We start from the raw sequence: 18,314 nt of genomic DNA, 5'->3' as shown, positions 1-18,314 counted from the left end.
AATAAAACAAATCTAGCCACAATCATTCCATCAGGTTGGTTTCACATCGAACAATTTTTGTCGTCCACCGTGTAAAATAAAATGTGTCCAAAACTGACACTGATTCTGAATGAAATGAGAGTGCTAGCCTACCTATACCTGTAGTCTTGAGAGCTAGAGGGGCTGGCGAAATATTACAGCGATAACTTGACATTTTTTTATCAAGTGTACACACAATGTTTAGAATATGTAGCATTGAGCCACGCTATGACACACGCGTCGTGCACAAAATGAACACAGAACCAGTCCTTCTTGCAGACGACGCGTACGGGATGGGACTTACTCCGTCTGCAGGAGTAACATAGAACCTGATTGGTCGAATGCGCGACAGCTGCGACAAGTGAACATTGCTTGCTCTGATTGGTTAATATTATGCATATATAAAGAGGATCTAGCGATCACACACTGGTTGTCCAATCGCAAATTTGATGGTTTATACAATCTTCAGATCCTTTTAACTGTAATCTATGTTAATCTTTGTGCATGACAGGTGTGCAGGGGCATGGCTTCAATATTACATTATGAACTACCTTTGCGTGTAGACTTATTGGCGGGTTAAATTCAACAATAAAAAAAGCTGTACAGTAATCACATAAATAATTTCAGCTGCCTCTCAAGACTAAAGGTAGGCTAAATAACATGCAAGGAAAGATAAGGAGTAACTGCATGCCATGCACTTTTTTAATCTTTGCAGAAACTTTGTGTACAAATTAGGGCAAGACTGACTACACATTTATCTAAACCACACAATGTAATATGTAACAGATACACAATACTACAGAATAAATACAACTCTATAATTATATAAATTTGACATTTTTATTCATACTATCCATATTTACAATCAAAAGTATCAATTCATGATCAGTAATATGACTGATTTTCCAGACAGTTGATCATGCACAAATCAAGACTATAAATCGCAATCAGTGAAATCAAATGACCAGTATAAATTCATAATACATGCAACACATAGCCCAACCATTTATACATCCCATTGTCTTTTTTAAAAGTAACATTGAGTAGTCTCCCGATATATACTGACATGTTTGTTCTTTCCCATCATCTTTTGGCAGCAACCATTATATCATGGGTGTTGCAGGGTTAATTCACCTTAGTGTATCTCTGTATGTATGCCCTGTTATAGTTTTCTCTACAGTATTAGATCTGTGCAGTCAGGTAAAGATTTATAGCTACAGTACATGGTAGTACACCCCTATGATGCTGACAAGATGTCGATAGGATTGTTCTCAGACAAATGTTCTGACTTGGTGAATAGTGCTATCCTATGTTAAAGATTGATGCAGTTTGACAAAAGTTTATTTTCAGCTACAACACAACAAAGTGATTGCACATAAAAAGTAAGTGTAAAAATTTGCTTTGTGTGTAAAATAAATCTTTAATTTCTACTTCTGACATTACAATCAACATATCTCTACCACATAATTTTCTTTTAAAAAAAACTTTGTCAATGGCTCTATTTTTCCAAGAAAATGAGTACAAATCTGTGATTGCATTTAAACAAGACAACTAAGCTATACTTGGTACAACAGTACAAAATTGTGTCATTACACGCTTTGATTGGCGTTGTCTGAGATACACTTCGTTTACATCTTATCTTGTGTTTTCGTAGTCACTACAGTGCTTTGATTGGTGTTGTCTTTATTACATTGATTTTACATCTTAGCTTTGTCTTGGAAGAGTGTTCCAGCTTTCTGTAATAACATGATGTTGCCTGCAACCTTCAACTTGCCTTGAAAGAATGCCTAGAAAGACAAAGTGATAAGAAAATTGTATATGGATCGGGCGTGTCTGTTAGTTCATTTTACAAAGGAGAGGTTTGAAAATATAAACCAGCTGAGATGGACTATGAGCCTGATTTTTAAATTGTATCTCTTATCTTAAGATGTGACACAGTACATCCCTCCACTCTCACAAAGACCTACATACATACACACACACACACACACACACATACATACATACATACATACATACAGACAGACAGACAGACAGACAGACAGACAGACAGACAGACAGACACACACACACACACACACACACACACACACACACACACACATCTGTCCGTCCTTCCCTCCATCCATCCATGCACTTAGTAAACAAACATACCGGTGTACATGCACACACATTACATGCATTCATGGGTTGAGTTCTAGCATGTATTAGGATTCATCACTAGACTCAGTGGAGGTAACAAATACCTGTTGTGGGTTGAGTTTTCCCATGGCCAAATCACCAAAGTCTTTCTCTGCAACAGTGATAGTACAGTCAGCTTTGCCTTTCTTAGGGAGTCCTTTATACACTTCACCAGTGCCAGGGGGTCCTGATTTCAAGTCAATAGCTATGTAGTAAACAAATAAAAGACAACATTACTGTTTAGTGATCATCCAGTACACATGAATTGGATAAATGCTGTGCTTTTAAAAAACTTGCTTCTGAAGACAACTAGTAACATTTCATTTATTTACAAAGTTATTTCAGTAATTCAGATATCAATTTGAATTCAAATTCTGCTCAAATCATCAATACACAACTTACTATACGAAGAGATTGTCTTCCTTCCATCTGTCATGTTGTACACAAATATTCCCTTGACTTTCTTGACCTCATTTGGGTAGTCATTGACACGTCTACCCATCTCTTGGAATATCAAGTCAACTGGACTATCGCTAGCCTCCTAAGGGGTCAAAACATGAAATGTCAGTATCTTAAGGAGTCAAAAATCAGTTTCCAAGGAATCACAAACATGATACTTTAGTCATATATAAGGCCAGAATTAATGAAAAAGTTTCATAGGGGCCAGACACATGACCAATTATGATGTTTGTTCTGAAAAATTGAATTATTAAATAACAAAAGGCAAGTGGATCGATCACACAGCCACCAGTAACCATATGTGCGTATACTTTATAACACTTTACATTTTATTTACACCGAAAATACCAGTACTATCATCTTTATTGCTTATCAACTGACATTTCCATCAGATCGAAAAAGATGATAAAGACAAACAAATATTTTTGATGTGATATAGCTACCTCAGTAGTGGCTTCAGCTGCTTGCTCTCCTTCTGTCAAATCAACATATGCACCACTTAAACACACATCACCAGTCTCACCGACCTGATAGTAATAGTTTTGTAAAAATAAACCACAGAAATGTTAGTTATCTAAGGTTTATAGATACTTGCCATACATCCTCCTCTGTTTACTCTATAAAGCTTCATGAAACATCATTTCATAACCACATAAACATTTTCTAACCAAATAAACATCATTTTCTAAAAAAACAAGACGTCATTTTCTAACCAAATAAACATCATTTTCTAACCAAAATAAAAACGCATCATCAAGGATGCTAGTTGTAGACCATACATACCTTACACTGAAGATGAATTCTATTTCCTTCTTTCCACATCTCAGTCTGGATGGTTTGTCCTGGAAGTACTGGTTTATTAAACCTCACCTGCAGGAAAGCAAGAAATCATGATACATGCTCATCTTGCTTGGGATAATTATATCAATCGGGGATAATTTTTTTGTAAGGTTGTGCAATCATTAACATCTAAACCATGTGATATTGTAATAACCGTGCAGAGTTTTTGGCAAATTGCTGGAAAACACTACAAATAGAAACCTAAAGTCATTCACCTTGATTGCCTTGAACTTGGTGACATCATTGTTGGCATACTGTTTGAGTACATGTCTAGCAGCATGACCAAAAGAACACAGACCATGCAAGATAGGAGTTTCAAAACCACCCATGGCTGCAAAACTAGGATCGATGTGAAGTGGATTCTTATCTCCACTAAGTCTGTACAATGCTGCTTGGTCTACTGACGTCTTATCTTCTAACACAGCATCTGGTTTTCTAGATGGTGGCTTAACTGTTGGCTGTGGATAGACAGACAAACAGAGCAACAAATCTGTCATTTTTTTGTCATTTTTTTGTCATTTTTTTGTATCTCTCTTTATTTCTAATTTGGAAATTGGTACCACAACACATAAATCCTTGTGAGCACAGACAACTTAACATTGGTTGCACAATGAATATTCATGAGAGATGATTTACCCCAAGGTAGTAAGCATTCAGGAGTCAAGAATATTCATTGTGTAACCATGAATATATTATTTCTGCTGGCTCCCACGATGCAATGTGGCCGACAACATAGATACCCTATGAAAGCACAAGATCAACTTGATGTTTATCTGAAATCACAAGTAATTGTAGGTGATGTAAAATCATGAAATGACTCTCCAGAACCCATAGTTTATGAAAATGTATCTATTTCCAGGAGTGGCATTAACCTTTAATTAATAATTTAATTTAATTAATTAACATATGTATTTGTGTACTCAAGAACTTTTCTAATTTTCTTGCTTGTTTTAATTTCAGATGAAAATTACATGATGTTCATGGTTGTAACATTGACATTGACAATGTAAAATTATTGTATGATTATGGCCTGTAGCTGACAAATCAAACATCACAATAATTTCAATGTTCCTCTTCCAAGGTGACTATATTTTAGTATCTAAAACTACTTTATGTGTACTGGCAGAGTTTGGCACTACTGTAAAACTAGATATTTTCACCAGTAGAAAATCCTGTGACTTTACATTTTTCAGCTAGTTCTCAACGACTAATTTTAACTAATTTTTTATTTTTACAGACTGGTATACTGTGTTCATGAACAAGAAGGCATTTTAGTTATGACTTATTTTGCATTTTTTCTTTCAAGCGAAAAAAAGGAAAAATAAGTCTTCAGCAAAAATGTCCAGGTTTACAGTATCTAATCATGTACGGGTACATCATGACTCCTAGTTGTAAATTTGAAAAATAATTATTGTTGTTGTTGTTGTTGTTTTTTTGTTTTTTTTGGGGGGGAGGGTTTAAAAATAATTTTTTAAATCAAGTAAGAAACAAGACTGCAACAAAAAAAAAGACAATGAAGTAGGAGAAGTTGGAAAAGTGTGACATTACTCAATATTGAATTAAATTATCCACAGGAACATTAGATAAAAACAAATTTTAAAGTTGACCATTTTCTAAGATGCATTTCAATCTTATTGTTAGTTTGTGCAATTTGTTTATCAATGATTCTAGCCTGTGTCACTACCTACTGGAAGTGTCTAAATTTCAATCAATTGTTTGTTATAGTACTATGAATACATTACCACAGATTTGTCTGAGTTTCTCTTGCCACCAAATTTACCATAACCAACTGCAAATGTTGTAAACTGATTTGTAATTAACAATTCATTCTGTTCATCATATGTCTTGACTAAAAGAAGAAAAGAAATTTGTCAGTACAAAATTGATGTGAAGACAAAAAATGAGCTTAAATCTAAGTTGACCATTTCATCTAATTTGAACATGTTATCTAGTTGTTGTGATTGAGACTGGAACTACAATTCCTTGTGCATACTGTCTGATCTGATTATAATGGAACTGATCAAATTTAGATTGATTTATTTTTTTCATTCACAGGAATTTCTCTTCCAAATTCTGAAGGTGACCAATTCTTCCACACATGCAACCTCAACTTGTGATGTATCCATAAATTCCAGTGAAATAAGCAACAGAGTAGTGTGTGGATGTGTGTATGTGTGTGTGTGTGTGTGTGTGTGTGTGTGTGTCTGAAAGAGTACTGTGTCTGTCTGTCTGTCTGTCTGTACGTACGTACGTATGTACATACGTACGTACGTACGTATGTATGTATGTGTGTGTGTGTGTGTGTGTGTGTGTGTGTGTGTGTGTGTGTGTGTGTGTGTGTGCGCACATGCATGTGTGTGTGTGTGTGTGTGTGTAATCAAGTTTCAAGTATGGGTGTAAGGTGTATATTACTTAAAGTGTGGGTGTTGATAGGGCAGGAGGTGAGAAATGTTATGTGGAATACTTACTATCTGAAATGATGACAGCACCTGAGCCTTTATCCAATACATCAACAACTGTAGTTACAGAGTGAAGAGTTCCAGATGTTGGTAATGGTTTGTGTAGTTCCATGTACTGTTCACCATGAAGGATCTGAATGTAACATCATTTTGAAGTAAATTTTCAATATTGCAGACTATTTGTATAATCTGTGTGTGTGTGTGTGTGTGTGTGTGTGTGTGTGTGTGTGTGTGTGTACATGTGTGTGTGTGTACATGTGTGTTTGTATGTGTCTCATTATAAAAGATATCAGTAAATATCATATAATTTCATGAAATCTGATTTCCCCTCTCTCCTCTCTACTAACACTTTACTAACATATAGTACAAATTCCAAGATATCACACACTTGTTTGAAAGAAATGAAACTATAATACTATTTACATTTTGCTCCTACTGAAAATGTTAGTGTACCTTAATTTGCCATTGATTTGATAAGAATAGAAACTATACAGCAACACAAGACTTCATGTAAAATCATTTGTTATTGAAGTTACAGTTCTGTCAGGTCTGCTTCTTATGACTGTTATAGTTTAAGATCCTATGAGAAAGGACCTAACCATTGAATGATAGAAACAATGTTGATGATGACATCACCTTGGTTGGATCAATCTCTATTCCCGGGGTGCCACCGCCAACCACAGAACCAAATGCTGGGATTACTCCAAACGATGGCAAGACACAGAAATCTTCACTTCCCTCAAACAGAAATTTCAAATGATCTTGATCTCTGGTAGACATACCAACTGTTGAGAAATATAGTTAGACATTAAATGATTTGAAAGTTGAAACCTTTGGTTTTAGTGATGACGACGATGCAAATTAAAAAACCCAATAAGAATTTGCACCAGCAAAAGCTCCTTTACAATTTAAAAAAAAAATATTAGGGAAATGTTAGTTGTGAGGGGAGATGATTGTCAACCCCCCTTACACACACACACACACACACACACACACACACACACACACACACACACGACTTGACTAGGCTATTTTCATACTTTCTCCTGTACTTTTTTATTTTAAGTACATCCATAGACCCTTGTGTAGGGTCTGTGGTACATCATAAAAATACAAAATCTCCGTGTACACCAAAGTCTGCAAACTGTTGAGATTGTACTTGCAGTGCCTACTATCTATCTGAATAACAGGTTATTTTTAGATTTGACAAAGATTTTTCTTTCTTTGAGTACTGTGTATGAAGTTATTTTTTTAACAAAAGGTGAAAACATACCTCCTAATGCATAGAGTATAACTTGATCTGGTCCATATATAAATGGTCTTGTCTTTCTGGACTGTCCAATGGCTTTGCTCTGAATAAATTGAAAACCACTGGTAAGATACCAACAACCATAGCAAATGGTGCCCTCTTGTGGTAGTTTTGCAGTGATGATGTAAACTTGGAGACTAGCTTGGCAACAACAAATGCCAATAACAAGCTCTAACACATTATTTCAAGGTAACATTATTATCAGCATTGGTCATATTTGACCTTATAATGCAGATAATGTGATGATATGCTAATTTTCAGATAAAAATAACCATCATTGACAACCTCCTACAAGTAACACTGCATACAAATAGTGGAATAATACAGTATTTCTGCTTTGAAGTTGTCTAATCGTACAAAAAGCTTTTTGCAAAAAGGAGTGACAATACATTAGTTCATATAGCTGCAATTGGGCTGTCAATGAAAGTTTCATAACACTTAAGAATGTGTGACTGACAGACAGACAGACAGAAGGGAGTAACAAAAGGGAGAGAGTGGGAGGTAGGGTTAGAGACAGACAGACAGACAGATATTAATAACACGTGATAACGATATCGATAACATAGGACAAACAAACAAACAAACAGATAGACAGATGGACAGCAGACAGACAGGCAGGCAGGCAGGCAGACAGACAGACAGAGCCAGTCAGGCAGGCTGATGGGCAGGCAGGCAGGCAGCCAGACAGACAGGCTGGCAGGCAGGCAGCCAGACAGACAGACAGACATATACCAACTTACTGGGTCGATGGCTGCTGTTTCATTCATAGTAACACCATCACTTCCACCACTTTCCACTTCAGCCAGTGTTTGCATAAATAGACCTGTGGACTCTATTCATCACATCAAAACAGTGGCATAAAATAATACATTAGTTCACAGACAAGGAAGTTTGCCACGATTACACCCAATTCTTCCTGAAACTTTAGATATTCCCGGTCACCAAGGAGGTGTAAACAAACTATGCTACGGTGGACATAAACAAACACTACAAATATGGTCATTCTTTGGACTAATGAAATGCACACACACCACCTGATCTGCTTCAAGAGTATGCATTAGGTCATATTCAATGAGCTTTGACTTGTACAAGGAACAGTGTGTAAGCTCAATAATTCTGCATCTATACCTTTTTTAAAAAAAAATATGAGTAATACCTATGAATGCCTCAACTCAGGTGTATAGTGATGTCTGTGCCAATACATCCTTACCATGGCTATTGATTTCACCAATGTCACCCTTTACCATGGCTATTGATTTCACCAACATCACCCTTTTTCTTGTGTCTTTATAAGTCATCATTTTAATACTATTGCTTTGTCCTGCTCAATTTATTTACTTTCATCTCATGACTTAATAGTCTCAAAAAACATACCTTGAGTAGTGCGGGGATAAACTGCATCAGTAAAGTCACAAATCTCGTCCCACTTGTCACGAACTAAAAAGAAAGAAAATTTGAGAAATACACCGTGTTTTGGATTTACACATTGGTTCTACTATCACTGCATTCACTGTATCCCAGGCTGCAGTTGCAGCCAAACATTGACATTGCATTGTTGTATTTCACGCCACAGTTGCAATCAAACACTGAAATTGCATTGCTGTATCCAGGCCGCAACTGCAGCCAAACATTGACAATGGATTGCTGTATTTCAGGCTGCAACTGCAATCGAACATTACCAGTTCAAAACCTGATGTTATGGCCAGTAACATCAAAGTAAACTATTTCAGAGATTTTTGGTTCATGAAGAATTTTTTATTTTGTAATGAAAAATGAAAGACTAACCGTACAAGACTCACATAAAATGACACTATTTCACATATTGATCTTCCATTTTTACAAAATCTCTTACCTTGTTCTGGGGTAGAAGCAGTATTTTTCTTTCTAAATATTGCACCTTTGCTTCTCTGGAATCTCACTGAGAAATGGAAAAATGAACTCAAAATGTTGACAATTTTTCCAACATTTACAACTAGCCTATATGTAAATCAAATTCATAATTTTCATATTTTCATACTTGTGCATCAATTTTTGTTCTTTTTTACTGTTAGACATTTTCAACTCAACTCAACTCAACAGCCAGGATATTATCAAACTTCAATTCCACATCCTTCAAAATGTTATGAAGTACAACATTTCGCCTTGTTTCCATTGTTTTAGGCTGCAGCTCTTTATGGTCTAGTTCACATTAGGATTAAAATCTAGATCAGAAAACAGTTGTCTGGCTAAACTATAGAAAAAGTTAGTTCAGAACAAAATAAAATGATTCTATGTAATCCTTAGGGCCCAACTGATAAGATAACACTCATCCAAGAACTCCAGACTGAATCATGGGCCTTTAACACATTACTCAAATGTACGGAAATGAACACAAACACAATGTTTCACACACTATAGTGACAAAAGATTTTCACAATATTTTTTCTATGAAATACTGCAAATAACAGTTCACAGAATATAGTACTTTGACATTACCATCATTATTTCTTAGTGATGTCAAAATGATTGAAAATTAAGAAACAGCTATTCAAAATATTAGATTATTTCAATTTCAGAGTATTGTGCCATAACACAATGCCCATATGGAATTCTATGCAAACCATCTTACAAGTTTAAAAAGTCCCAAAACTTTGTGAGTAAAATTATCAAATATGGTTGAAATAATGTGAACTGCAAACCTTTGCCAGCAAAACCTGCTCCACACTCAAAGACACCACCATTCTCAGTACTAGTTTCATGGCAAAGATATAAAACCATTGGTGCTACATACTCTGGTTTCAACGCATCTATCATAGCTAATAAAAACACAATAAAACATGATACTTATATTGCTGTCTGTCTTTGGCTACAGTATTAAACTTTACTCCTTCAATGCTATATGGTAGTCACAATTTTGGCTAATGTTGCACTGGACTGTGTAAGACGTTGGAAGAGTCATAATCTTATCAATGCATCAAATACATATTTATTACATGATGTATCTGACTGTCTACTAAATATCTATAAAACTCTAGTAAGATTCCTGGTGAAGTCAGATATGTTTTCACATCTTGTAGTCCAACACTGAATATTAACAACTACATGGTGATAGTACTTACAAGCAAGTATCAAAGGATGTGAACCAAATCAGAGATTTAAAGACAAAATGGCTGAGTCTTTTTATAAACTCTACACTGCTTTTACCTTGGCAGAAAAAGCTGTGTGTAAGAACAACCATATCAGTGTTAGGTACTAACTTACTCTTAGGCATAACTGTCTCTGTAAGTCTGGACCCAGCAATGGGAGCGATAGTATTAGTGAAAATATTGTATTTCTGGCCCTCCTTTTCCAGAGTATTGGCAAGTCCAACAAGACCAAGTTTTGCTGCGCAGTGGAAAAGATTCATAATTAGTTGTGTTAAAGTTCATTCTATTAAAAAAATCATTCAAACTGCACTGACAGTGATTTCATAGTGACTATTGATTTATCTTTTAAATAGTTCTTTAAAAAAAATTAAACTACAGAAAGGTATCATTTGTAATAAACTAAGCACCTTTTGCAGAATTTATTTTTCTCTTTCACATTTCTGTATGTATAGCATTCAGGAATATTGTGGCTATTGTTGTCTTTGTAAGTAATTATTGCAAAATATAACATAAAATATACATATGGAATAGCAGGTTTTCATGTTTTAGAGTATTTGGTTTGTCTGCCCTTGAAAACCCATCACTCCCTACCTGCACTCTAATGTATTAGCCTACCTTTTAACACCCACCCTCCCCTACTTGCATTGTAATTTTGTTTTTCTACCCTTTAAAATCCAACCTTCCCTACTTGTAAGGTTTGTCTACCCCTTGTAACAATACCCCCAACTGCATACCCCCAACTGCATTGCCATAGGTTTGTCCAGAGATCTTAGAGGGGAAAGACACATTTGGATAACCTTTGATGTTTACCGCAGTTACATATCCTGTCCCCTCCAAGATCTATGGTTTGTCTACCCCTGTAAAACCACCCTTCCCTACCTGTACTGTAATGTGCTTGCGTATCACTGTGACACCCAACCTCCCACACACTGTAATTGGTTTCTCTACCCCTGTAAAAATCCACCCTTCTCTACCTGCACTGTAATTGGCCTGTCCAAAGTTTCCATACAGTCCAGCAGCTGATGTGGTCATGATGACTCTGCCATACTTTTGTTTCTTCATATGAGGCCATGCTGCTCTGGTTACCAGAAATGAACCTCTAAGGTGAACCCTGTGAACCAAATCTGTCAATGTAACAGAAATAAAAAACAAATTGTCATTCTTTATATGGGCATTTATCACCAGTATTTACTGACATCTCCATATTAGTAGAAATCATGATCACAAATTGCTCTTCAGATTTTACAAAAATGAAATTCTGTACTTAAATATATGGAATTGAGATATACAGACACAAACTGACAGACAGACAGACAGACCTACACCCCCCCCCCACACACACACACATACCCCACATCCACGCCTACACCCTATACCCCCCTCACACACACACACACACACACACACACACACACACACACACACACACACACACACACACACACACACACACACACACACACACACACACACACACAATTTCCAGCATACTGGTTAATAAATCATGATGTGCACTAACCCCAGTCCAAATCACTGGTTCTAGCGAATGATCTATCTCTTAGAATACCAGCATTGTTGACCACAACATCTGAAAACAACAGTAGAAATATCAAACAATGAGAATAACAGGCATCAACATCAACTTTATACCATCATACATGTATTTATTACACCACATTCCAACTAGTTACCCATCTGGCAGACATTTCAACAACAAAAAGTGCCATAAGAAGGTGTCCCACATGAGGAAAAATGACAGTTAAAAGAAATGACAGTATATGAAGCAGTCAGCAAAAAATGTCTTTAATTGGTTGGCTATGAACACCTTAGTGGTGCTCTTATCCTGAAGAAAATGCTGTGTAAAACCAAAATGTTGAAATAAAGATTTTTTCTGAATATTTGAGATCTGTGAGAGGTGTGTCTTGCTCATGAACAGACCAACAAAAACTACGGTTGAAATATTACATTATCTGAAACAACTTTAGCAGAATGTTTTGGCTGGTTGAGAATACCACCAAATTTGCATGAAACACTGGGAAATGCTGATTTTTTCCAAAGGTGCCTGTCCTGTAGTAATGAACTATATATATCCTGGCCCTCACTTCTGGTCTAAAAACTGCTTTCTGATTAACATCCCCAGTGGCCAAACTGTACAATCTGTTGTCTTTCTGATATGGCATATCACGATACAATTGTATGTAGTATAGAAGGGTATCTTACCAATTCTGCCAAAATGATCTAATGCTGTCTGGACAACTTTATCCCCATTTTCTACAGAATCTAGAAGATACCAAAAAAAGTACAATGTTACATATGACATTCTATATATACATCTTTGTAAGAAGCAATGCACACTGGGGTAATCACAAAATACTTGTATAGAACATGTCAACAATAAGTCGAAGTTTTCGTTTTTTTTCTTCTCAATTTGAATGGGTCGGGAGTTGTGGTCTGAGATATTGACGTCACATGATCAATTGATGTCACATGATCAATTGACGTCACATGATCAATTGACGTCACATGATCAATTGACTTCACTCTTCTGTTTTTAATATAATTGACAATAATCAACAAACTTAATTAAAGTGCACAAAATGCAAGTTTCAGGATTTTTGCCACTTCATAAATGACATTTCATAACTTATAGGTAGTCATTTTTTAAATTACAAACAATGTTGGCCTGACATTCCAAGAAAAGATTTGTGTTTGTAATATGATTTATTACAGATTAACTATATAATAATTCACTTACCATAATTAGCAACTGCTTTCCCTCCCTTTGATCTGATCTCCTCAACGACAACATCTGCTGCTCTGCTGCTTTTCCCTTCACCTTTGATATCACCACCTAGATCATTGACTGTCAAAGAGAAAAACAAAAAAGTGTCTATAAATATCCGAAAAACAGAGGAAGGCTGATAACAAGTCATGATAGTTGATTGGTTAGGGGGACTAGTTTGGAATCTCAAAGTGGCAACTTCAAACATTGAATCTGCTGCCATTCGTTTCTGAATAGTTAAACTTTGAAGTCCTTGAACAAGATTTTAACCACCGTTGTGTTTGAGTCAACCCAGCTGTGTGTACCACCTGGTAGCTCAGACACACATTTCTATGTGAGTAATATAATCCTATGCACTAACAGAGGTTGAATGGATTGTATGCTCCCCTGGGAGTAGAGGAAGTATAGTAGGAGGTGGGGTGGGGGTAGTATAGTAGGAGGTGGGGTGGGGGTAGTATAGTAGGAGGTGGGGTGGGGGTAGTATAGTAGGAGGTGGGGTGCGGGGGTAGTATAGTAGGAGGTGGGGTGGGGGTAGTATAGTAGGAGGTGGGGTGGGGGTAGTATAGTAGGAGGTGGGGTGGGGGTAGTATAGTAGGAGGTGGGATGGGGGTACATTGTGATGTTATAGGTCCATGAGATGACAGAGGTAATAATTGTAAAGTACCTTCAGTAATTTGGGAAGCACTAACATTACATCAAATATTTGTATTATTATAATTTCATGGTAAATTAATTAGATATGTACTTACCAACAACTGAAGCACCCCTCTCTGCAAACCAGAGTGCATATTCCTTTCCTAGGCCTGGTGAGAAATGGAATCAAATTAATATATTTTAAAGGAAAACTGATCATTTATATAAAAAAGAAGTATGTTCTGCATTGTTTTAATGGCATTGTTACTGGAATTATACCATTCATTTGGAAGTGACTCGGAAAATAAACTGCATTTATCTATTCAGTGCTTCTTTGGTTGATAGTATGGAATATAATATGTACTTGAAACCCTAACCATATCAAGGACACACACCACATCATATCTACATTTGCTCTTCATAGCAATGACAACCAAGACTTAGCACAAATCCTTTTAATATTATATAATTGATTGATTTCACATTCTCTCAACTCTTATATTTCTTTCAATACAAAAAATGGTGGAGTTTGGGTAATAAGTATATTAACCCCATCTCATTCCATAGGTTGTTTTTTATATCAAGATCTCTATCAGACACCTGGTCAACAGACTTTAGACATGGGTTCATGTTTGTTGACCTTTGATCATCTCTGGACCTCAGGTCTATGGACCACTGCACTGGCTAACTTTATCTCATGTAATTAAAATTGAGTTTTATAAACTTTTCCAGGCTGATTTTTTTTTCAATCCTGCAGGGTACTAGTACTAGTACAATTACAATGTATTTCTGTATAAGTGATTCATGTGAAGGTACATCATGTATACAATATGTATCTATAAATATAATCATGGATATGTCAGTACTACAGCAATGTATGGATAATGAAGTTGACTACAAGTTGTACCATCACTGATAATTATTTGTAATATTCTCACCTTTTCATCACATGCAAGGATAAATTTCCGTCGAGCCCAAATCTCATTTTTTTTTCCCATTATGACTACATGCTTGGCAATATCTCTCTGTAACTTATCATTCAAGCAAATAAAGCAGGCCAGTTAAACTTCACATTAGTTGTAACTCTAGATTCAGAAAGTTGTGTACACACTGAGTGATTGTTCAACACTTTCCCGATAAAATATCCTATTTCATAATATTGCATATGTTTCAAGCACAAATGAGCATTGGTCTATTAAAGTTACGATCATTTTGCAATCACGACTTACCGTTACCAGCCCCAGTAACGAGGACAACTCGGCCGTCGAAACGCAGCTGATCAGACATGTTGGTTGAGTGCAAAGGTCATCTCTTAGAATCGCTTACCTGAGTGTGTGCGCCCTCTATCGGGCAATAACAGGAACCAAATGTTATTATTTAAAAAAATGAGAACATAGGATACTTTATTTTCGTGACATCGAATTTATTATGCACATATCATTTCAATTTTGTAATCCTTCATTTCTCACCATGAAAAATTTGAAAAAACGACCAAACATGGCCATTAAAAGTGTTTATAAAAGCAGGACAGTTAAGTTTTCAGATACTGGTACTGGTCCAATATACTGGTACATGGTAGCCTAAAAGATTATGCTTTTTTTCAGTATTCAGTATTGAACGTTGTTCATAATATAAACATGGTATAGTCACTTGTGTGGTGATGATTGGTTCTGTATAACCGAAACTTGGTCAATGCTTTTTACCTCGCTTTTAGGTGACTCTGTAAATTGGGTGAAGTTTTGCTTCAGTAATGGTTTTACATTAGATCGATAATTAAGCTTACTATGATGATAGCATAAAGTACGTACATCACGAGGAACGATCCCAGCAACGTATGAAATTCAACTTGAAGATTGTCTGAAGCTTGAAGATTAAGATCGTGCATATCTCATTATCATTTCTAAGAATTTCTTACTAAAAATAATTGTCCATTGCGTTTGCAATGTTGGTAATTTAAAAAAAAAAGTACATTCCGCTGCGTGCGTATATCAACTCAAACATTACGCTCAGTTGGAAGAAGGATGAATCAATTGTTCATCCCGAAAATAATGCATGTGTGTGTTCTCAATGTCTTAGGGTTGTGCCGCAAATCGAATATCATTTCTAGAAATAATTACACGTAATTTAACAACAATCCAGTGGGCAAGAAATGATATATCACTACACTAAAAGTAAGTCTCGAATACTTTACAAGGACATCTTTGGCGATTGGTTGGACGCTTCACGGTAACAATCAGAATTAGTTCGCATTGGTTACTTGTACTTCATCGTATTTCAAGTCTAGTGTTCCGATGTATCATGTACTATATGATGAGTAATGTCTAAAGTACCAAGTAATAACAAACTTTTCATTTTCAAGGTTTTTAAAAAGTATTCATGATATCACGAAGATAAACTTTAGGTTGCTGTAGTTTCTCATAACTGGCATATATAAAGAGAGCAGTGCATGATTCTACAAATACATCATATCAACAAGAATATAGATAAGCTGGCGTCGCATAGAAAGCATAACCCGGATACATTAATATCAACTAAGCTACGTACCGACATGGACAAGATGGAAACTTTGAGTAAACGTCTCTTTCTACTACACGCTTGTTTGTTGAGGCTTGTTTTCATGTTAATAATGTCAGGAAGACCGCACGACCCAGGTTAAACGCTATCCAAGTATTTTTTAGTGCAGTACAAAGTTTTAATTTGTTTTATTCAGCAAACGTGCAGACATTCATATGCGAGATAATATATTCTGCGCAAGCGCAAAATAACTTAAAGTGATATACGTCCATAAACTGAAATTTCATATTGTGTATAATTCCGAGTTGTATTGGATATTATGGTCGTTCATGGTTATAAGCGGACTTGACTACAGAAAAATTCACCTAGGCCAATAAACTATACAGCAACCTCCTGAGCAGAGCTTATACTGCACTGAGTCGAGTGGGGTAGGTGACCAAAGTTCGACAATGCACAAAAGAAGTAATTCAATAGAAATTTAAATACACTTTTCACCTCGCTCACCTTGAAAAAAAACTTTGCATATCAATAACAGCTGAAAACGTAGTTAGTACATACACAAACCACCAGACATCCAAACAGTACTAAAATGTTACTGGGAATAAGGTCCCGTCATATATTGAGCTATTTTTTATTCTAAAATGTGCTAGCTTCGGCAGCACATATACTAAAATTGGAACGATACAGAGAAGATTAGCATGGCCCCTGCGCAAGGATGACACGCAAATTCGTGAAGCGTTCCATATTTTTTCTTATTTAAAAAAAATAAAATTATATTGAAAAAATAATAACTGAAGAGAAGAGTAAGATGTGTACCTACGTTATTCTCTATCGCCAAAATGACATATTCCTGACACCCTTCTACACGTCGATATTAATTTATTTCTTAATTTTATTCAGAACGTCTTATGAAAACCAAGAAAATCGTCAAAAGTGTGTTTTACCATCCTGAAGTTAGGGCATAGGCCCTCCACAGACTTGCCCGGTACGTCGTTCAACGTTTCAAATTATGGGGCGCCCTCAAACGGTGATAGAATGTTACTCGAGTTTTCGTGTCCAGGGCGACCATCTCGACCATCCAGACCATGCATGGAACCGAATTTTGCATTGTATTTGTAACGTAAATACTCATATGACAAAGCTGGGAGAAAAGAATGTCAATTGTTTTCTGAAAAGTTTGTTTAAACTTGAAGTATTTGATGATTATCTACGCGCGGCATGTCTAAGCAGTGTAAGCATTCAATCTGTGATTAATATATTCACGGTTCATAACCAAATATTCGTGGTTGATCTTCAAATGGACATATATACCATGTATAAATTTGGAATATACAAGTTTATTTGTTCGAAAATTTGTAGAAGGGAACGCTGACCAAAGGGAGTATTCATGATAACAAGGTATTCATGATATCACGAAGATAAACTTGAATTGAGGTTGCGGTAGTTTTTCATAACTGGCATATATAAAGAGAGCAGTGCATGATTCTACAAATACATCATATCAACAAGAATATAGCTAAGCTGGCGTCGCATAGAAAGCATAACCATAGATCCTCCTCCCTGGAGGGTCTATAGCATAACCCGGATACATTAATAGCAACTTAGCTACGTACCGACATGGACAAGATAGAAACTTTGAGTAAACGTCTATTTCTACTACACGCTTGTTGTTAGCCTTGTTTTCATGTTAATAATGTCAGGAAGGCCGCACGACTCAGGTTGAAAGCTATTCAAATGTTTTTTCAGTGCAGTACAAAGTTTTAATTTATTTTATTATTCAGCAAACGTGCAAACATTCATATACGAGATAATATATTCTGCGCACGCGCAAAATAACTTAAAGTGATATACGTCCATGCACTGAAATTGCATATTGTGTATAATTCAGAGCTGTATTGGATATTATGGTCGTTCGCAGGGTTATAAGCGGACTTGACTACAGAAAAATTCACCTAGGCCAATAAACTATACAGCAACCTCCTGAGCAGAGCTTA

The 18,314-nt window shown here is 36.0% G+C and overlaps 1 protein-coding gene and 1 non-coding gene across 2 annotated transcripts; one reads left to right on the top strand and one right to left on the bottom strand.

Moving 5' to 3' along the window:
- Positions 1-935: 935 nt before the first annotated feature.
- LOC144443851 (peroxisomal multifunctional enzyme type 2-like) lies at positions 936-15,093 on the bottom strand. The gene is made up of 21 exons (XM_078133421.1): positions 15,036-15,093; positions 13,923-13,976; positions 13,147-13,254; positions 12,612-12,671; positions 11,911-11,979; positions 11,366-11,515; positions 10,507-10,629; positions 9,945-10,061; positions 9,119-9,184; positions 8,641-8,703; positions 8,007-8,098; positions 7,231-7,309; positions 6,594-6,742; positions 5,967-6,090; positions 5,241-5,347; positions 3,714-3,956; positions 3,442-3,528; positions 3,102-3,185; positions 2,602-2,740; positions 2,265-2,404; positions 936-1,805 (listed from the first exon to the last, which is right to left on the bottom strand). The coding sequence occupies exons 1-21, from the start codon at positions 15,091-15,093 to the stop codon at positions 1,716-1,718; spliced, it is 2,202 nt and encodes a 733-aa protein (XP_077989547.1). The 3' UTR covers positions 936-1,715.
- Positions 15,094-16,963: 1,870 nt separating this feature from the next.
- On the top strand, positions 16,964-17,070 carry LOC144444055 (U6 spliceosomal RNA). The gene has a single exon (XR_013481786.1). It is a non-coding gene; the product is annotated as a U6 spliceosomal RNA (small nuclear RNA).
- The last annotated feature ends 1,244 nt before the right edge of the window (positions 17,071-18,314 follow it).

This window comes from Glandiceps talaboti, chromosome 12, assembly GCF_964340395.1.
Source record: "Glandiceps talaboti chromosome 12, keGlaTala1.1, whole genome shotgun sequence".
In the NCBI taxonomy this organism is placed as follows: domain Eukaryota; kingdom Metazoa; phylum Hemichordata; class Enteropneusta; family Spengelidae; genus Glandiceps; species Glandiceps talaboti.
Note: the sequence above shows the minus strand (reverse complement) of the source record. Positions and strands in the feature narration are given on the sequence as shown.

What these genes read in the sequence shown, in the direction of transcription:
- LOC144443851 (XM_078133421.1), bottom strand. Translation starts at nt 15,093, where the DNA reads ATGTCTGATCAGCTGCGTTTCGACGGCCGAGTTGTCCTCGTTACTGGG. An exon ending in ACAGGCCAATTACAGTGCAG is followed by an intron (nt 10,630 to 11,365) that starts GTAGAGAAGGGT and finishes TCCACTGCGCAG; the next exon opens with CAAAACTTGGTCTTGTTGGA. An exon ending in TAGAGATTGATCCAACCAAG is followed by an intron (nt 6,091 to 6,593) that starts GTGATGTCATCA and finishes TGTTACATTCAG; the next exon opens with ATCCTTCATGGTGAACAGTA.